Source organism: Melozone crissalis, unplaced genomic scaffold, assembly GCF_028551555.1.
Source record: "Melozone crissalis strain CALT ecotype California unplaced genomic scaffold, PUWL_Pcris_2 ptg000029l_1, whole genome shotgun sequence".
NCBI classification, from domain to species: domain Eukaryota; kingdom Metazoa; phylum Chordata; class Aves; order Passeriformes; family Passerellidae; genus Melozone; species Melozone crissalis.
The window spans coordinates 18,763,127-18,785,460 of record NW_026535807.1 but is presented as its reverse complement, the minus strand read 5'-3'; the positions used below and the strand labels follow the sequence as shown (position 1 = coordinate 18,785,460).

The 22,334-nt window shown below is 41.6% G+C and overlaps 2 protein-coding genes across 2 annotated transcripts in view; one reads left to right on the top strand and one right to left on the bottom strand.

Moving 5' to 3' along the window:
• The window catches only part of TIMP4 (TIMP metallopeptidase inhibitor 4), a 32,601-nt gene extending 31,311 nt beyond the window's left edge, over nucleotides 1-1,290 (top strand). Inside the window, exon 6 of the mRNA XM_054281189.1 lies at nucleotides 649-1,290. Within this exon, the coding sequence (XP_054137164.1) occupies nucleotides 649-846 (198 nt within the window). The 3' untranslated portion in view covers nucleotides 847-1,290. The remainder of the gene's footprint in view (nucleotides 1-648) is intronic.
• Nucleotides 1-22,334, bottom strand: part of SYN2 (synapsin II) — a 188,953-nt gene that overhangs the window by 83,279 nt on the left and 83,340 nt on the right. Inside the window, exon 5 of the mRNA XM_054281311.1 lies at nucleotides 5,849-5,938. Coding sequence (XP_054137286.1) covers nucleotides 5,849-5,938 — 90 coding nt within the window. The remainder of the gene's footprint in view (nucleotides 1-5,848; nucleotides 5,939-22,334) is intronic.

Below are 22,334 nucleotides of genomic sequence, written 5' to 3'. Positions count from 1 at the left end.
GAATGCAGAGCAGATAGATCTGAATAAACACTCTTTTTGAGAATAAACCTTGGTTCAGAGGAAGCTGCAAGGTGAGTGCAGAGTAGATACAGGTAAATAAGCACCATTAATTCCCATTTTTGGGAACACCCCCAGTCCAAGGGGGGCTGTGAGTGCAGAGCAGATAAATGTAAATAAACACTGTTTTGGAGAATAAACCCCTATTCAGTGGAAGCTGGAAGGTGAGTGCAGAGCAGATAGATGTAAATAAACACTTTTTTGGGAATAAACCCCCATTGAGAAGAAGAAGAAGAAGATGCAAGGTGAGTGCAGAGCAGATAGACATTAACAAGCCCCGTTAATTCCCATTTTTGGGAACACCCCCAGTCCGAGGGAGGCTGCAAGGTGAGTGCAGAGCAGATAGACGCAAACCAGCATGGTTAATTCCCATTTTTGGGAACACCCCCAGTCCAAGGGGGGCTGTACGGTGACTGCAGAGCAGATAGATGTAAATAAACACTTTTTTTTGGGAATAAACCCCCATTCAGCGGAACCTGTAAGGTGAGTGCAGAGCAGATAGACGTAAACAAGCACGGTTCATTCCCATTTTTGGGAACACCCCCAGTCCAAGGCAGGCTGCAGGGTGCTGAAGGCCGGCTGTCTCCCCAGATCACCACGTGCTACTCGGTGCCCTGCTCCATCACGGCGCCCAACGAGTGCCTGTGGACGGACTGGCTGCTGGAGCGGCGGCTGCAGGGCCACCAGGCGCGCCACTATGCCTGCATCCGCCGCAGCGACGGCACCTGCAGCTGGTACCGGGGCGGGCCGCCCCCCGAGAAGGAGTTCATGGACATCAGCGAGCCCTGAGCGCCCAACGGCCCCTCAAGCACCGCCCTGGGAGGCTCCTTCCATCCCTCCGGCCCAGAAACCAGCACCGCGTCCCCAAAGCGCCCGTGGGGCTGGCACCGCTGCAGGGCGAGGGACAAACCTCCTGCAGGCACCTGCTCTGCTCTGTTATGCTTTGCCCAGAGGGCTGGCAGCGTCCTCCAAGGCACAACAAACCCCCTTTCTTGCCAATATGAATGTACGGGAATAAAATTTGCCAGAATTTTGCCAATACGAATGTCCGAGAACAAATTTTGCCAGAATTTTTTCCAATTTAGCCATTATGAATGTTCAAGAACAAAAATTTTGCCAATATGAATGTTCGAGAACAAATTTTTCAAGAATTTTGTCGATTTTGCCAATATGAATGTTCGAGAACAAAAATTTTGCCAGAATTTTGCCAATGCAAACATTCAAGAACAAATTTTGCCAATACAAATGTACAAGAATGAATTTTGCCAGAATTTTGCCAATATAAATGTTCAAGAATAAAATTTGCCAGAATTTTGCCAATATGAATATTCAAGAACAAATTTTGCCAAAATTTTGCCAATATGAATGTTCAAGAACAAATTTTTCCAGAATTTTGTCAATTTTGTCAATATGAATATTCAAGAACAAAAATTTTGCCAATATGAGTGTTCAAGAACAAATTTTGCCAGAATTTTACCAATACGAATGTTCAAAAGCAAATTTTGCCAGTTTTGCCAATATGAATGTTCAAGAAAAATTTTGCCAGAATTTTTTCCAATTTTGCCAACATCAATGTAAAAGAACAAATTTTCCCAGAATTTTGCCAATATGAATGTTCAAGAACAAATTTTGCCAGAATTTTGCCAGAATTTTACCAATATGAATGTTCAAGAACAAAAATTTTGCCAAAATGAATGTTCAAGAACAAATTTTGCCAGAATTTTGCCCCCTGTTTTGATCACCTGCAGGTTATGAGCTCCCTGTGTTTTATTCCAAATCTTTCCAATGAACTACAGAATGTTTTATAGAACTATTTTTGTTTTTTTCTGTATGAAAGTCTTGGATACGAAAGAATTATTGTACAGTGTATATGTAAAGTATTATAACAATGTGCTATTAAAAAAAGAAAATGATTCACAAATATTTCCTTGTGTGTTGAATCGAGTTGAACACTTCTGTGATTAAAACAATCTGTGCTCCACATTTTGTACTTTCCTTATGTCACAGCTTCCTTTATCCACAGAGTTGTAACTTCCATTGATAACTAAATTAAGAAACAGCCTTGATAATCAAAACCCCATTCCCAAGTCAGCATTCCTATGGACTAACCACACCTTGCTGAAGGAAAAGCCAGGTTTTTAATCCATGGGTTAAAGCATTAATCCATGGATTTAAGTTTTCCATGGAACAAATTCCAAGCCCAAATAATGACAGGCTAAAAATGCTCAGAACTACAAAAACCATGTCCATCCTCAGGGCAGCTGCAGCCCTTAAAACCTCCCTAAATACATGACCAATACTTGTACCCCAGCACTGTTAAAACTTTACAAACTCACCTGAAAACACATGCAAGAAATATTGCATAACTCACACTGCAATGATTTCTGGAAGCTTTCAGATATTTCATCCTAATATGATTTCATTGTTTTTCATTCATTAACACCCCCCATACCCTGTCAGTGAATTTGGCTGCTTGTGAACTCAAACTAGAGAAGGGTTACAGCACATTTTGCCTGTAACTGTTTTACTGTCATAACTTTCCTGAATTGATGACTGGAGTTAGTAACTAATCCTTCACACACGCATTTAAGTTGATAAAAGTAATTCAGTTCACAGTGGTGAATCTTTGGGAAGTGTAAATCCCAAAGTCCAGACTATTTGTGTCCCAGAAAAAAGGGGCAGAGCCCTCAGGCAGGATGGGAATCTCCATTATTTGCCTTTTCTGACAGGTTTTACTATTTCAAGGACAGGTTTGGAAATGCTCTTCTAAAATAGATTTACGTTTTCTGTGACAAAGTTTACACATTTCCAGTGAAATGCAAATGGTGCAAGGCCAACAGGAAAACATGTCATTATCCTTTGAGGAATAAGTGTCCCTTAATACATAAAAGCCAATATTTCACTTTTTATTTCCTACAAATCAGTCTGACTCTTAATTTACAACCCTAAATTAAAACCATATCTATGTGCTGCCAAATGTAAAGCCCAGTTTGTTTTCTGCTTTAGACAAACCAAAAATTTCCTAGGCACTAACAATTTGGACCACAGACTTATCTAAATCAAACAAAAAGAATTAAAAATTCTTCTAAAAAAATTCTAAAAAATTCTTCTAAAAATTATTCTAAAAAATAATTGATATTACAGTGACATTATTGGCAGAGCTATTTACTAACAGTGCTGTGCATTTACATTAATAATTTCCAGAAAGATTCAAAGCCAGGCTTTATTTCCTCGTGTCAGATCAAACCAATACCTAGAGAAGCCTACAGAGCTTAATAACCACAAAGATTAAAATTCAGTGGGTAATATTCAATGATTAATATTTAATGGTTAATATTCAGTGGTTAATATTCAATACCAGTCCGGTGGCATTTGTCTCCAAATCCATTTTGATGGGATGGTGCCTTTTGGATAACAGCAAACAGGTATTTTATGCTTTTTAGCTCTGGTCCTATTTCAGTTTTACAGTAATAAGACCTGAACCTCGACTCACCCAGCCCAGGTTGCCTTCTCTGGGCACCTTGCACACAGAAATGCTTTCTCTGATATTTATGGACAGACTGTAATGCAAATTGCATGCCACAATTAGTTTTTAAAAATTTCCTACTTTTCCTGCTATAAAATGAGGTGTTTCACAATGTCTACTTTTATTTCTGGCAGAGCAGAATTCTGCCCAAACTCCCCACAATGGTTGGTACCAAGATTTGGTTTTTTCCCCTCATATCAATAAATGTGGCAAGAAAAGCTTTACAAAACCCAGCTCAGAATGAGATTTTATTTTCCCTGAGGAAGACTCTCAAAAGCCTTGACTACAACCTGACATTCTGAATAAGTTATTTTAATATCAGGATTTTTACTGTAGCGGCATTGATACCTTTTCAACAGCAGATTCTTTTTACAACGTTTTCTTTTTCCTTCTTGAAATTGTGTTTGTGTTAAACGAGAGGGTGGAGCAGAAACACAGCCTGGCATAGCATTTTAATTTAATTTGAAAATGGCTCACATGACTTTTGGTGAGAGTAGGGAAAAGACGAGAGAAGGGAGCCTGTATAGGTGAACAGGTAAAAAAAATCCCCACCTGGAATATTGCTGGTGTTTCCTCAACATTCCAGATAGGTTTTAATTAAATTGTTCAGCAATTATGTTGGAAAATCCTTGTGGTTTTTGCAGAGAACAGAGGAGTGGGAATGCAGTGAAATAAAGAGAACTAATTACTGAGGGAAAGGATGAAGGTATGACTCAGCCAGCAATGAGTTCAAAAAACCTCACAGCGTTTTTCGTGATCAGTCTGGGATGAATGTTTCTGTTTCCAAAAGCGTTTCATTAAAGCGGCTCTGGTTTTACACAAAAGAATGGAATCTTTGTTTATTTACCTTGCGCTGCCCAAAGCCTCAGCACAAACCAGCAGAGGATGAAAGGAGCACCTCTGGCACGCTCAGCTGACCCTCAATTCCCAGAGAGGGAATTTGGGGCTTTTTCCCTCTCCCCACGTCCCCCCTGAGCTGGTTTGCACTGGAGGGGGGGGGACAGCTCCAGGTTCCCGTTTGGAGAACAAAAAGGGAAGGAGAAAAAGCAGGAGGAACACCAAGAAAAATATTTAAAACTGTAATTGCCAAATTCTGCATCAACAAATGCCAGCGAGGCCAGCTGTTGATAAAGTGATGAGAACCCAAAACAAAATTACATGATATGATTTCAGTGCAGCATCAGGAGGCTCTGATTTCCAGATCATCTTACAACCCACTCCAGAAATTCAAACAAAATGTTGTCTTGTACCACACTGCCTGATTATTTCCCAAGCCACAAAGTTCCAGATGCTTTCTTTGGGAGGAATAAAACCAAACAAATGAGTGTCATCACAGGCAGCTCTTGCAGCAGCTCTCAGTGGCAATGCAATACCCAAATGGATTAATTTTCTCTACATTACCATAGAAATATGCAAAAAAATTACTTGGCTGTGGAGAACGACACTAAAAAGTTCAAAAAAAGAGAAATAACTTATAAGTTTTGACTTCAATGAGTAATGTAAAGGAATTAAGACAGGCAAAACCACTTACAGGGTTGCTACACTCAGAAAAATATGCCATTTAAACTTATAAGTCTGAAACATTAGTTCTTGCCCCAAAATGAAATGTTCTTTGTTTCTATGGGCTGAAGTTTAGCAATGCACCCAAAAGTTCTGCTTTTTTCAATAAAATTACAGCCATTCTCAAGTTTGAAGGATCCCTTAGGGGTCATTGTGTCCCACTCCCTGCTCCTCACTGCTGCCTAAAACTGAACCACAGCCTAAAACCATCACCCAGTGCTCCTTGGACTCTGTCAGCCTCATCTGTGTTATTTTCTGTCTGTGCAGCACTGGGAATCAGTGTTAGCCCAGGTACCTGAAGATCACAAGTCACAACCAGCCTGGTTTTGGCTGAGTTCAAAGCTCTGCAGTGCCCAGTGCATCCCTCCAAAGCCAACACACACTGTGAGTACACCAGAAATTAAAACACTGGGAGAAAACCAACCATGGAAGTGACTCCTGCACTTTCAGAGCTGCTCAGTGTCTTTTAAAGCATTTAATCTCTCTGAGATCTGCAGCTGGGCAGGTGGAAAGTGACCACTGTGCCATGTGAGCACCCTCCAGCTCACCATCACAGTGATTTCAAGAGCTCACCCCATCCCATCCCCTCCCAAAACTCCTAAAATGGCTTTTGGAGCATGCAGTAAATGGGAGAAGGGGGTTGTGCCCCCCAGTCCCTGTTTTGGAGGCACGGGGAGCAGGTTCAGCCCTGCTGCTTGCACCTACCATCTCCTTGTGGTTGGGGTAGAAGGTCTGCTCGATCAGAGGGAACTTCTCTGGGCCCAAAGATTTGTAGACAGACACCAGCTGGGCAAACTGCGAAACAAAGCAGAGAAAACAAAGCTCAGGAGAGGAACCACACTGTGCCCACAGGAGCTCCTACCCAGGACATTTGGCTTCTTGTCTTGGGTGTTTGATGAACTCAGCAGATCCAGGGGCGCATCCTCCCTCCTCCTCCTCCTCCTCCTCACACCGCCCTTTAATCCACCCAAGCTGTGACTTCATCTACAAACCAACACAGAAAAACACCTTGAAAAGTCAAACCCTCACAGGTACAGGAGATGAAATACATGGGAATACTGAATTACAAATATCTCACTGTCTGTATGTTTGAAGATGATTCTGTGATGATAAAATCATTATAATTTTGCCTTTTCTGTCCTCTTAAACCTAAAGCCCAGGCATATTTACCATTAATTTAATAGCTGGCACCCCCCTGACACTGATTTGGCAGTGCTGGCAAAGAGATAAAAGCAACTGTGCCAGGCTAACAGGGCAGGTGAGGAACAAACTGGAGAAGTTTCATCTCCCAGGCTGCAGACACGAGCCATTACCAATGGCCATCCTTGGATGGGGTGATTTAAACTGCACCCTCTTATTCCAATCTCATTCATGTTTTTTACAGAATGTTCTGATATAAAAAATTGCCACTCTTGTCCCACTACCAAAGATGAGGATGACTTAAACTGCTTCCTGTTATGCCATTCCTCATCATGATTTTTATAGAATATTCTGACATAATACCACATGTTATATCAGAATATTCTTGCCCCATCACAAAAGATGGGGATGATTCAAACTGCTCCCTGTTATGCCATTCCTATTCATATTTTCTATCAAATATTCTGATATAACACCTGGCCATTCTTGCCACATCAACAAAGATGGGGATCATCTAAACTGCTCCCGCTTATGCCATTCCTATTCATGGTTTTTACAGACTATTCTGATATAACACATGGCCATCCTTGGATGGAGATGATATAAACTGAACCACATATTATATCAGAATATTCTTGTCCCACCACCAAAGATAAGGATGACTTAAACTGCTCCCTGTTATGCCATTCCTATTCAGGTTTTTTATAGAATATTCCGATATAAAACCACAGGTCATATCAGAATATTCTTGTCCCACCACCAAAGATAAGAATGATTTAAACTGCTCCCCATTATGCCATTTCTATTAATGATTTCTATGAAATATTCTGATAAAACACATGGCCATCCTTGGATGGGGCTGATTTAAACTGCTCCCTGTTATGCCATTCCTATTAATGTCTTTTACAGAATATTCTGATATAACACCACATGTTACATCACAATATTATTGTCCCACCACCAAAGATGGGGATGATTTAAACAGCTCTCTGTTATGCCAATCCTATTAAATTTTTTTATAGAATATTCTCATATAAAACATGGCCATTCTTGCCCCATCACTAAAAATGGGGATGATTTAAACTGCTCCCTGTTATGCCATTCCTGTTTATGTTTTCTATGGAATATTCTGATATAACACCTGGCCATCCTTGGATGGAGATGATTTAAACTGCACCACGAGTGATATCAGAATATTCTTGCCCCATCACCGAAATGAGGATGATTTAAACTGCTCTCTGTTATGCCAATCCTATTAATATTTTTTTATAGAATATTCTGATATAAAACCTGACCATTCTTGCCCCATCACCAAAGATGGGGATAATTTAAACTGCTCCATGTTATGTCATTCCTATTCATGTTCTTCATAGAATATTCTGATATAACAACATGTGTTATATCAGAATATTCTTGCCCCACCACCAAACATGAGAATGATTTAAACTGCTCACTGTTATGCCATTCCTGCTCATAATTTCTATCAAATATTCTGATATAACATGTGGCCATTTTTGCACCACCATCAAAGATGAGGATGATTTAAACTGCTCCCTGTTATGCCATTCCTATTCATGTTTTATACAGAATATTCTGATATAAAACCTTGTGTTATATCAGAATATTCTTGCCCCACCACCAAAGGTGAGGATGATTTAAACTGCTCCTTGTTATACCATTCCTACTCATATTTTCTATAAAATATTCTGATATAACACATGGCCATTCTTGCACCACCATCAAAGTTGAGGATGATTTAAACTGCTCCCTGTTTTGCCAATCCTATTCATGGTTTTTATAGAATATTGTGATATAACACATGGCCATCCTTGGATGGGGTGATTTAAACTGCTCCCTGTTTTGCCATTCCTACTCATGGTTTTTGTAGAATATTCTGTTATAACATGTGGCTATCCTTGCCCCATCACCAAAGATGGTGGTGATTTAAACTGCTCCCTGTTATACCATTCCTATTAATGTCTTTTACAGAATATTCTGATATAACGCCACATGTTACATCAGAATATTGTTGTCCCACCACCAAAGATGGGGATGATTCAAACAGCTCCCTGTTATGCCAATCCTATTAAAATTTTTTATATAATATTCTGATATAACACATGGCTATCATTGGATGGGGGTGATTTAAACTGCTCCCTGTTATGCCATTCCTATTAATATTTTCTGTCAAATATTCTGATATAACATGTGGCCATTTTTGACCCACCATCAAAGAAGAAGATGATTTAAACTGCTCCCTGTTTTGCCAATCCTATTCATGTTCTCTGTAGGATATTCTGATATAACACATGGCCATTCTTGGATGGGGCTGATTTTCCCTGTTATGCCATTCCTATTCATGTTTTTTACAGAATATTCTGATATAACACCACATGTTCTATTAGAATATTCTTATCCCTCCACCAAAGATGACGATGATTTAAACTGCTCCCTCTTTTGCCAATCCTATTAATATTTTTATAGAATATTCTGATATAAAATATGGCCATTCTTGCCCCACCATCAAAGATGAGGATGATCTAAACTGCTCCCTGTTATGACATTCCTACTCATATTTTTGATCAAATATTCTGGTATAACATGTGGCCATTTTTGCCCCACCACCAAAGATGAGGATGATTCAAACTGCTCCCTGTTATGCCAATTCTATTCATGGTTTTTACAGATTATTCTGATATAATATCCTTTTAAAGCTCCCATGACACACCCTGCCTCCCTGTACTCTGGACTGCAGCAGCTTCACACAGAAGGGGGAAAAAAACCTCATGAAAGCTTTGCTTGCATTTCCAGCTGGCTGAGAGGACTTGTTTAATTTAGTGGTGTTTACTTAGGTTTGGTAAAATACGTCTTTAAATCTGGAAGGCCAGTGGAAAATGCCTTAATGATGAGCAGTCTTCACCAAAAGCCTGAGGAATTGGGGTTGGGTTGTGGGCTGTGCAAACCAGGCCTCAAGGAAAGGAAATATTCTCACAGCTACCAAAATAAGGTGGTTTGTGAAGAGGATTCCTGACAACTTACTCAATATTTCAGTTCTGATGCGAGAGCCAAATTCCAAATTCCACAAGAAAATGCTGACCATTAAGTACATTATTTTTGCCAAGCAATTGTTAGGTTAAAATAAATCTATTTACCTATCTTTAAGTAAAAACCTCCAAAGAAAAATAAAATCATATGACTGTGTTTCCTGTGATTCTTTCCCTATTTTCTTTTCCATTTTCACTGGAAGGGAGAGGAAGACACTGAGAAAATGGCATTTTTTTGGTAGGGGTTTTGTCATTCATGCAAGAAAGCTGTAATTGAGATTAATTGCTGGCAAATGCATGTTTATTTAAAATAATATATTATCAAGCACAGATAACTCCAAAGTGTTCTCTAATCCAGTAATTCAGCTTGGAAACAGCAGGTAGGAAAAGCAGGTTTGAGTTTTTGAGGCAAAAGAGAGAAATCTCCCAAACTGCCAAAGCTGGGGGATGATTTATCCTTTCCCCTGCTGAGATGCTGCTTCACCTTCGTGTCTACAAATCTGGGAATCTCCTGTCAATCATTTCCCCCCCAAAATGCACCCTGATAAATTCAGCCCAAATTCACACCAAATTTCAGCATTCTAATTGTACACCCCTAAATTGCCATAAATCTATTTTCCCTGATTGCTGCTGGGCTATTTATAAAGAAGAATTTCATTTAGGTTTTAATGCCTTTCTATCAATTTTTAAGTGGGATTTGGATTATTTGTTTTTATATTTTCCTTTTCAGCAGCTGAACACCAGTCCTGGGCAGGAGCATCATCTTTTAAAATGATAAATTACTGAATTATCTAATCCAATGTCAAATGTTTACAGACATGGGATGTTAATGGAATAGACAATATTATATTATATTATATTATATTATATTATATTATATTACATTACATTACATTACATTACATTATATTATATTATATTATATTATATTATATCCCATATCCCATATCATAGCATATCATCATATTATGTTATATTAAAAATTATATACTAAAACTATTCTAAAAAAAGAAGAAAGAAACATCAGAAAGTTAAAAAAAAAATAATAAAAAGCCCGTGACAAACTCAGAGCTCGACACAGCTGGCTGTGATTGGTCACCAAGTAAAAACAATTTACATGAGACCAATCAAAGATGTTCCTGTTGGTAAACCATCTCTAGCCTACATTCTACAGCCATCAAATAGTTATTATTTACAGTTATTTAAATAGTTATTATTTACAGTTATTATTTATTATTAGCTCTTCTTAGCTTCTCAGGAGAAAAGTCCTAGCAAAAGCATTTTTCAGAAAATACGTCAGTGACACCCTCTGATTGAATCTTCTTGCAATCTTGATTTAATCCTCAAAGCTCTGCTTGCCCTTGCCAAGGCATCCTGTTACCAAATCTCTTGGGCTAGTAAGGTCCAAACTCCATCATCTGTTTTGTGTCCCAATATCCCAGTGGTTTTCCAGCAGGACCCAAAGCCAAAGGCAGCACAGTGGGACTGGGAATGGCAGGATCATTTCCATGGACCTGCATGGTGAGTTTTGTACCTCAGGGAGGTGTTCCTGAGGCTTTGCAGCCCAGCCTGCACAAGAACCCCAGAGAGGACCATCCCAAGGTGATCTGTGTCCCTCTGAGGTGAGATCTGTCCCTGGCGCATTTTCTCCTCAATCCCTGCCCAAGATCAGCAGCATCTCCCCCTTCCTTTGGCTGCCGCTGATTTTTCCTCACCTCTTTCCCTTCCTGCTCCCTCCTCACCCTCTGGGGCTCTGAGATGGAGCTGCTCAGCCCTGGGGCTGTGCTGGCCCTTCCCAGCTATCCAGAATTTCCAAGGCTCTCCAGAATTTCCAAGGGCATTTTCTGGGCTCCAGCTCTTCCCCTGCAGCATGAGAACTGCAATCTGAGAGGCACAGCTCTCCCACTGCTAATCACCACGTCATTAACTGCTGGAATATTTTCACATCAGTATTACAGCTGATGAGATGCAAACCATTAAGTGCTTCTACAGGATGCAGAAAAAAAAAAAAAGTCTTAAATAAAAACCTCATGCCCTTGGAAGAGCTGCATGAACAAATTAGCAGAGTGCATCCATGGGAGAAAAATAAAAGTTTTCTACAACAGATGGAAAAACAGGATTAAAAAAAATCCCAAAGAACCAGAAAATGGTCACAGTCAGAGACATAAAAACATCTCCTGGCTTGCAGGATTGGGCAAGAAGGCATCTGGCAAGGAGAGACCCCTTGGCTGGTGGAAGAGGCACTTACAAAATGTGTAAACAGTGAGGGAAGTGAGATTTAAGGAAGGCATGAGGATTAAAATGAAGGAAAACAGCCTATGAGCATACAAGGGTACAACACAGATCAAGACATGCCTGGTATACAAGAATAAGCAAAAGGTAATCCCATGAGGCCAGGATCCAGAGACCTTCTGGAGCCCTTTATTTGGAATGAAAATTTAGAGAAGGGAAAAGTTGATGAAAGTGAGAGCTCTGGGGACTCCTTCCTGGGTGCTCTTCAGCAGTGAGGAAATGCTGAATAAAAAAATTCTTTATTCCATTGCTATGGGAACAGGGAGTTCAGTGTTCTGACCAGGCAAACATTTGTGCTGTTGTTTATTTTGATGGTGCTTAAGCACTTCTCAGGAGGGTTTGGGGCTCACAGCGACAAAAGGAGATTTTCTTCTCTGTGGGGCTTTTTACAGATGAGGTCCAGTTCAAATAGGGTTCCATAAAAAAACTGAATTCAGTGACACTTGTAGGGGAAGGAATCAGTGATGGGTTTCCCTGGTGGGTTTCCAGGGTGGAGATTTCCAGGGTGGAGATTTCCATGTTAGAATTCCATAGTGGATTTGCATGGTGGATTTGCATAGTGGATTCCCAGCGTGGATTCCCAGTGTGGATTTCCAGGGTGGAGATTTCCATGCTGGGTTTCCATGGTAGATTTCCAGTGTGGATTTCCATGGCGGGTTTCCCTGGTGGAGTTCCATGGTGGATATCCAGGGTAGAGATTCCAGGGTGGAGATTTCCGTCGTGGATTTTCAGTGTAGGTTTCCAGGGTGAGTTTCCATGGTGGAGTTCCAGCGTAGATTTTCAGGGTGAATTTCCAAGGTGGTTTTCCAATGTGGATTTCCATGGTGGATTTTCAGGGAGTTTCCAGGGTGGGTTTCCATGGTGGGGTTCCAGTGTGGGTTTCCATGGTGGGGTTCCAGTGTGGATTTCCATGGTTGATATCCAGGGTAGAGATTTCCAGGGTGGAGATTTCCCTGGTGGGTTTCCATGTTGGTTTTTGAGGGTAGGTTTCCATGGCGGGTTTCCATGGTGGATTTCCATGGTGGGTTTCCAGGGTGGATTTCCATGGTGGATTTCCATGGTGGATATCCAAGCTAGAGATTTCCAGGGTGGAGATTTCCAGGGTGGATTTCCAGTGTGGATTTCCATGGTGGATTTCTGTGGTGGGTTTCCAGTGTGAAGATTCCAGGATGGATTTCCATGGTGGTTTTCCAGTGTGGATTTCCAGGGTGGATTTCCAGGGTGGAGTTCCAGGGTGGATTTCCAGCGGGGAGATTTCCAAGGTGGGTTTCCTAGTAGATTACCAGGGTGCATTTCCAGGGTGGATATCCATGATGGGTTTACATGGTGAATTTCCAGGCTGGAGATTTCCAGGGTGGAGATTTCCATGGTGGAATTCCATGGTGGATTTTCAGGGTGGGTTTCCATGGTGGTTTTCCAGGTTGGTTTTCCAGGATGGGTTTCCATGCTGGGTTTCCAGGTTGGATTTCCAGCGTGGAGATTTCCATGGTGGGTTTCCATAGTGAATTTCCAGGATGAAGATTTCCAGGGCGGAGATTTCCGTGGTAGAATTCCATAGTGGATTTGCATGGTGGATTTCCCTGGTGGGTTTCCAGGGTAGATTTCCCTAGTGCATTTCCATGGTGGAGATTTCCAGGGTGATTTTCCAGGTTGGATTTCCAGGTTGGATTTCCAGGGTGGTTTTCCAGGGTGGAGACTCCAGGGTGGAGATTTCCAGGGTGGGTTTCCAGGGTGAGTTTCCCTGGTGGGTTTCCAGGGTGGGTTTTCGTGGTGGATTTCCATGGTGGGTTTTCAGATCCAGAATGGGTTTCCAGGATGAAGATTTCTAGGGTAGAGATTTCTATGCTGGGTTTCCATGGTAGATTTCCAGGGTGGAGTTCCTTGGTGGGTTTCCAAGGTGGGTTTCCATGCTGGAATTTCATATTGGGTTTCCAGGGTGGAGAGTTCCATGGTGGGTTTCTAGGGTGGATTTCCAGGTTGGATTTCCAGGGTGGGTTTCCAGAGTAGATTTCCAGTGTGGGTTTCCAGGTTGGATTTCTAGGATAGGTTTCCAGAGTGGGTTTCCAGGGTAGGTTTCCAGGGTGGAGATTTCCATGTTGGGTTTCCAGGGTGGAGATTTCCATGTTGGGTTTCCAGGGTGGATTTCCAGGGCACAATGCCACTCCTCAGACATCACCAGCCAGCCTCTGCTAGGCCCAGCAGGGAAAGCCAGAGGACTCCTTGGGGATACCCAAACAGGGATTTCACATCATTTTAAACTGAGTCACCCACTAAAAACACCTCAGAGAGCAGGGGTGGTGCTCACACACCCCAAAAGGAAACCAGGACACTTTGCATCCATCTCAGAGGGGGCTGGAGCTGAGGGTGGAAGTGGAATACCCAGGAATGCCAGAGGGGAATAGCAGTGGTGGTGGGAGCTGTGGAGATGATGGGGGAGAGCTGCACTGGAGGAGAGGGAGAGGATGGGGTGGGGATTGCCCATCACCACAGGAGGATTTTCATGGAGGGGTGACAGATTCCTGTGTCAGGAAGGGGAGTCTCACCCCCCGATTCTCCTCAGCTCTGAGTCACCACAGGCACACATTGAAGGAGCAGATATAAACTAGATTTTAGCTAAAAAAAATTATTTTCTAAGATAATTTAATAGGGTATATAACACACAGGTTTCCTTTGTAATTATATATTAAGATTGCACAAGAAACCAAACCTAATTTCCATAATCTGGGCTTCAGGTGTGGATATTTGCCTTAACCAAGCACAATAAGAGATTCTGAGTCTCCACTGTAGCAGAACCACCAGATAACACAAAGGACTTGAACCCCAGCTTTACAGTCCTGCTTTGAATATCAACTTCACAGCCTCTGTTTGAAAAGAGTTTCTTCCTTACTAGAAGGTAAGAAACAGTTAAAAAGTCCATTTGAATGTCCTGCCCCTAGAAATGTCCAATGCACTGCAAGTCTGTAATGGATGTCAAGAGTTCCCACTGCTGCTTTTTAGTGCAGAGGAGAACAGGGCAGAGTGGCAACGACCCACTACAAAATTCAGGAATGTAGTAAAAAATTCCATTTTTGCTTTAAATTATCCTGATGGCAGTAAATGCTGGTGAAAGCAAAATACTCCCATACTCAGTTTATATATAAAGCACTTGAGAATGCATGCAAGGATTGATGAATAGAGAGCTGAGAGAATTACTTGGCTGTGTGGAAGAGAAAAATCATCACCACACTGAGATTTATTTATTATTTAAGGATCTCGGCTTTTTTTTTTCTTTTAACCAGGAATTTCAAGTGACCTTACTTATTTTAGGAAAGCAAAATCAGCAAGGAAAGCTGGAATATTCCTTTCCTGTTCCAAGACTAGATTAAACCAAACCATCTCTATAAAGAGGTGCAAAGAGCAAACACACTACTAGGTTTAATGCATTCAGATTTCTAGTTAGGCATTTAAACTTGTAGTTTTATTTATGAATTTTGCTCCAGTCCAATGTTCAAACCTGGTCTTAAATTGTCTTTTGACCCAAAAGCTTACCATGTTTTCACCTTCCTTCTGACACAGTTTTGTGAATTTACTATTAGCTCTTGCACCACAAATCCATCAACATGTTTTGCTCTAAAACAAGGCAAGGAGGACAAAATCTTCACTGGCTGACAAACAATTAAAACAGGTTTTATTCAGGTTTTTTTTAAGCAGGTTTTTTGTTCTTAAGAAATTTCTGCTTGGAGGAAAAGACCCTGGAGATGCAGAGGGCTTTGACTTCACTTGAAATCTGAAAATCCAATACCCTTCTGTAAATCCAAAATTCTGTCCCTTTGCTCTGCATTATTGTACAAATCTGACTTTTGCTAACGAGCACAGGATTTTCCTACATTTAAATAATAATTTAGAATTAATTTTTTTAAACCTAACATGGAATAACACTGAAAATCTCCCAGATTTACAGCAAATAGGTTTTCAAAATGCCTCTCTTCTTGCACATTCATTTTGTTTGTGGTTTGCTCTCCAGAAGATGCTTTGACACAAAATTGAATCTCCTCTGCGTGGCTGTGTCTCCCATTAGCATAGCTTCAATAATTTGTGTCAACAGGAAGCTGGAAGGAACAGAGCTCATCTCTTCTTCTCTGCTCCTCCCTGCAGAGTCCTGACAAATGTCCTGCCAGTGCTCCAATCTGTTGCTCAAGATTTTTGAAGTATAACTGGGAGTGGGAAAAAGCACAAGAGAGCAGCTTGGAGCAGCAGCACAGAGGAGACAACAAGGTGGGGAAGGGCACTAGAAAGGATCAAACAGCAAGAAAGGGCAGTTCAAACAGGCCTTCCAAGAAGGCAAGGTAAAAATAGAGAAGTTAAATGGCCAGTTAGAGCAGGAAGGTGAAGACAGATAAGCAGAAATGCATCTGCAAAAGAAATGCAAAGCAGAACACAGCACATGAAGTCAGAGTTGTGTAAGCTTGGCAAGAGCAGCAAACCAAGGAAAATATCAACAAACTTGCTAAGAAGTGTTTGGCTGTCTGCTCCCGAACTGAAGGAAAAGAAACAAACAACAACTGGGAGATTTCCAATACTACCAGGTCTGAGGAAAAAAAGCCATTCCCACCCTTCCCTCCCAAAGGCTGAGCAAGGAGAGACATTCTGGCATAACTGAGTGTTCTGTGGCACTGCTCTAACATTTAAAAGCCCTGATAACAATAGATCCCTACACTGGGGCAGAGTGGGACGTCTGAAGGTGCTTCAGCACAAATGGGTTCCCCTCTGGAGCTCTGTGTGAAGAACACCAGGACCTCCCAGCTCTCTCCACACTCTCCCAGGTATCTCTGCCTCCCTCCCTGCCAGCTCTGGCCCTTCCTGGCTGCTCCCTCTGTTGCCCCATCCCTGGAGAGCTGGAGCAGAGTGCCAGGAGTGCACTTTGATGGGGCCAAGCTGCCCAGCAGCAGCTCCCATCCCTGCAGAGCCAGGCTGGCACAGCTCTGCCCAAGCTCAGCTCACCTGGGCTCCCCAAATCCCCCAGGGACCCCTGCACTCCCTCTTCCCTAAACACAGACCCTGCCACCAACAGCCAGTGAGGGTCACAGAGTCACAAATGACCTTGTGCCCCTCCTAAAGCAGAGTGAACGTGTGAGTGGGGCAGCAGCAGATCCCTGAAGCCCCAGAGCACCTCTGCAGCTCCCAGGAGAGCAGATGTGCAGCAGCTGCAGGGGCTGGGATGCTTTTCCTCTGCACTAAAGGAACCAGAGCTGCCCTGGTGGAACTGGGCTGACTTTGGGAGGGTTTTCTTCCTCTTCAGCCATGCACAGCTGCTGTGCACAAGGGCAGCAGCTCTGGGGTCTCTGCAGGCCTGAAAGGTTCAGCACTGTCAGAAGGAAGCTGGAAGCACCAGCCCAGCCCCTGTAGTGCCTGTAATTATCACATCACAGCCAGACTGTGAAATAAAAAAGAAATAAAATAGGAATAGAAATAAACCCCAACACTTTATTCTATCTACAGGTTGGACATTGAACCTTGTGACTGTGTTTGCAGGGGTCTCAGGTTGAGGGAAGAGATGAGGATTTGACTTCATGTTTCAGAAGGCTGATTTATTATTTTATGATATATATATATTAAAACTATACTAAAAGAATAGAAGAAAGGATTTCATCAGAAGGCTGGCTAAGAATAGAAAAAGAAAGAATGATAACAAAGGTTTGTGGCTCAGATGCTCTGTCCAAGCCAGCTGACGGTGATTGGCCATTAATTACAAACAACCACATGAGACCAATCCCAGATCCACCTGTTGCATTCCACAGCAGCAGATAACCATTGCTTACATTTTGTTCCTGAGGCCTCCCAGCTTCTCAGGAAGAAAAAAAAATCCTAAAAAAGGGATTTTTCATAAAAGATGTCTGTGACAGAACCTTGCAGCCCCTGACAATTAAATCAGAGTTTGCCTCTTTGGTGTCACTCAACTCCACGTCCCTGCCTGATTCTACTTATCAGCAAGCTGATGGACAGCTGGGCAGGTAATAAGCTGGGGTGTTCCAAAAATACTGCACCCCATCACCAATATCTGAAACTGAAGCTAAAATCCAGCAGGGTTCAATTGAAGGAAACCCTTCAGCATGCAAGATTCACACCAATCATTACATGAATTATTAAAATGGGTACATGCAGGAAGAATTAATTTTTTTTAAATTCAACACAGGACATTGACAAATCACATTTTGTCTATTTTAATACATGTTTTTTGTTGTTTTTAGATATTATTTTAAAACTTAAATATTATATTTTAATTTTAATATTATTAATATAATATAATATAATATAATATAATATATTGCTTTTAAATTTAAAATTATTTTAGAAATTATTAATTATGAAACTATTTTAAAATAATTTTGTAATTAAAATAATGGGATTCACCTAATGCTGCAAGCTCTGATATCATCCCCACATTTTGCAGATCCTTCTGGCCTCCAAAATTACTTCACACACCTACATGGAACCACAGACTCATTTGGGTTGGAAAATCCCCTCTAGGATCACCCAGACCAGGAACAAACCATGACCTTCTTAGTCCACCACTCACCTTTGTCCTTAAGTTCCACATCCACGTGGAATTTAAATCTCCAATCCCCCCAGGGACAATGACATCATGCGCTATGACAAAGTTTGCATAAAGCTCCTAAGCCTCACCTAAGGGAAACCTCCCTTATTTACTGAATGATGTTTTCTAAAGGAAAACAGATAACTTAAATGACATCAAATATTAACTTTGGATTAACTTTTCCTTTTCATAAATGCTTTACAGCAGGATCTGCATCCCATTAAATATGAGTAAAACTGTGAGGAGAATTGGGAATCCTACAAGGACAGTGGATGTTTTTGCCTCGCCTTAACTCAGTGTAGCTGTAAATTGAACCAGGTAAAACTCTAGTCTTGTTTGATGGGGTTATTTCATGCCCAAGACAATTTCTTTGCAACATGACCCTGCACTGAAACTTTCCAATGTTTTAATAATAATTCTTCAAGGAGGGCACGAACCTTAAAACAGTTCCTCCGCAGCTAAGCAATAAAGAACTCAGCCTTTATTTATAAAAGCCATGCCTTCCCCCAGCTTTCTGACATCCTTACCAGCATTTCAGTGAAATCCATCTCAAAGCAGGGCCATGAATTTTCCAGGAGCTAAGTGCTAAATGTTATCACAGGAGTGAAATAACCTGAGTGCTGTAACAATCTCTCATTCTGGGCACGTTTCAGAGCACAAACACCTCCCCACACACACTCATTCCAACATTTCCTTCCACCTGGCTGCTCACAGCCCAGCTTCTCTCAGGGCTGTGCAGTGCTCTGAGCCCCTGCTGTGCATTTAGAGGAGCTGTGCATGCCCTGACACCAGGGAATACAAGCTTTAATTCCTGCTCTCAGTGCATCCCTGGCCATTGTCCCACCACAAATTGTGACCGTGTTCACAGGGGTCCAAGGATGTGAGACGAGGATCTGACTCCATGTTTCAGAAGGCTGATTTATTATATTATGATATCTATTATATTAAAACTATACTAAAAGAATAGAAGAAAGGATTTCATCAGAAGGCTAAGAATAGAATAGAAAGAAAAATAACAAAGGCTCTGTCTCGGACTCTCTGTCCAAGCCAGCTGGGCTGTGATTGGCCATTAATTAGAAACAACCGCATGAGACCAATCACAGATGCACCTGTTGTATTCCACAGCAGCAGATAACCATTGCTTAAAATCCCAAGGAAAGGATTTTTCAGAAAATATCATAACCACAACACCCCACCTTTCAATGAGGCACCTCAGATCAAACACAGATTTGTTCACTGCCTATTGCCAAGTGCACAGAAAGGCAGGGTACAAAAAGAGCTTTCCTGCAAAATTAAGGGCAGGAGTGTGTGGCACAGAGTGTGAACCTGCCCTCAGAGCTGAAAGATGTTCTACATCTGGAGCTGTGTGCTCCTGACACAGTGAAGAGCAATAATTTAAAGCCCAAAGACCTTGTACATTGAGTTCTAATTCTCATTTTATCTGAGAGCCCTTTCAGTCTCACCTCCCTGACTTCCCCTCCTACAGATCTCCACTACTCCTACTTTTGCTCTGGTACAAGGAAGACTCATTGCCCATGGCTAACCCAATAATTTCCCATCCTTTCAAGGCCCATTCCACTGCACACCCCCGTTTTCCGCCCTGCTGTTATCAAAGCTGTAATTCCCTTCTGCCACTCCACATTCTACCTGCAGGAAAGTCAATCTATTTCTCATGAATTAGTAAAGATTATTACTTATGGCTTTTTGTAGTGCTCTGCTTCTCCTTTTTCCATGGGGCTTTTTGCGCTTGAAATGTTTCCAGAGAGAACTTCCACACAAATATCAGGTCACTGGTGTTGACAAAGGGATTGTGCAGGAAGAAATCCCTGCCATGCTCTGAAGAGAGGGTTAATTAATTGATGCCAAATCCAAACATGGCCATGGCATAGTGGATTTTACCCTTAATTTTAGCAGGCAGCAGCAGACTGATGAGTTAGTTTATTCCCAGGCATCCACAACAATTTTCAGCAGGGATTTCACCCAGGAGGGAGCACACACCAGACTGGTCCAACCAAACAAGGCAGATGATGATGTTGGTAAAACCAGCAGTGCCTGGATTCTGTGCAACATCTCAGCATCCATGAAGTTGGCTGAGTTAAGGGATTTTTACCCCTTAGGGTACCTGCGAATATTATATAAAGGTATTCTGAAATGCCTTTATAGAAGCAAAGAGTATCCTGAGTTGGAAGAGATCCACAATGGGCATTGAAATCGAACTCCTGACCCTCACAGGACATCCCAAAATCCCTCCATGGGCCATGAGTTCTTCCACTGTTTTTCTCTCATAAATCTGATGAGGATTTTGTGCTGCTCTGGGATAAACACAGTGGTCTCTACATCTCCCATCACCACCACCAGCACAAGGCAGGATATTCAAGTGAAAAAGCCAAACAAAGCTCCTGGTGTTTGTACAGAAATTATTTGTGTGCTCACACTAAAAGCTCACACTCCTCACTAGGACCCACTTGAAGGGCAGTGATAAAGTGATAAAAACACAGATATGTCAGTTTGTAAGGAAGAATTATTCCTTAATTTTTATTGCATATAAATGCTACTGGCTTTGCCTCCGCACCCAGTGAATCAAAGCACTGGGAAATGCCACACAGCTGGAAAATGGGATGCACTAAAATAATGAATTCAGCAATGTACAGTGTGCACAGAGAAGTTGTAAATGCTCTATCAATTATTTATTCCCCCCCTGCAGCAGTTTATTGCAGCATAAAAGGATAATAAAATGACCTGCAAGAGGTATATGTTAAAAATCGCTGACAATTGTTTGGAGAGATTTTCATAGTAAATATTAAAAAATTAACATCTTCAGTGCAATAAAAAGTATTGCAGTAAAGCTTCCTTGCAGTGTGAAAAATATTGACTACTGTTGTTTTCTTACCCAGATACCAGAGGGAAAAATGAAGTTTTGGCTATTTATGAGAAGTGGGATTTTTTGAAGTTGTTTTAGCTGTTGGACAATGGAATTGTAGGAGCAGTGTTGCCCTGTGGATGAGCACCTTTTACAGCAGCATATTTTAACTTTCTTCTGCTAATGTTTAGCTCTTCATGAACCAAAGGACCACCAAATTCCACCTCCATTTCTACAGAACTTGTCAAGAAAAAAAGCATTGGCTTCTCCACTGAGCTGGCAAAGCTCAGTGGCTCTCCAGGGTGCCTCAGTGCTGCAGGGATAACTGAAAGGACCAACCCCACCACAGAGACACAGGGTTATGAAAAGGGCTTTCAAATGAGGAAACCAGTCCCTTCAGATGGCCTTGCTAAAGCATAGCCCCAAAAATTTCGCAGGAATGAGGAAAACACTGCCTAGAGCCTGTTCAAATTATGTTCAAAACCACAAATATGAGAAATATTCTCAGCTTGCTTTTCCCAGACAAATTGTGAATAAACACTCTTTCCTCACTTGAGGAAGCGTGTGAGCAGTGGGGAGCATTCCGTTGGAGGCCTCACTTACTTCTCTATTTGTACTACAAAGATTTTTCCTCTCTGTCCCCACACTGGCTCTTTGAAAAAAAGAATTATTGAAATATCTTAGTTTGGTTTTTAATCCTTCCACTGTTTCACTGCTCAGTGAGGGAAGTTTGATGATCGCCGCTCATGAAGGGGAGTGAAACATGCAATGCAGCAGCTGAAATGCCAGGCCCAGGAAATTTCCAGGTGCAGTGATTTAGCTTTTATGTTTTTAAATCCACTTTAGGATTTAGCTTTTATGTTTTTCAAATCCTGTACTGCATTAGGGTATAACTTTAAAACTCCATACAGAGTGCTGGTTACTGTCTTCAGGTTTTGGTCAGACACAACAATTCCTCTCTAGGCCTGGGAATCAAGGACACCTCACTGCCTCAGGCCTCAAAAAGAATAAATAAATGTGAGTTCGGGGGAGCAAACTGGGGGTGAATGACTGCATTACCTGCAGCTGGAATTGGAGCATTAAGCCCTGATATGTGAATGCACTGAACTGATAATTGTGTGACAAACTCGTGCCAATCACCCACTGTTGGGAAGGATGAAAGTGTGACAAGAAAGTCTCACAGATATGTGTGCTTGGCAGAAAGATTTTTGCATGTAGAGTCTGATGAAGGAATATAGATGGAAGCAAGTTTTGATGTAGAAGAAAAGAATTGCTGAGCCA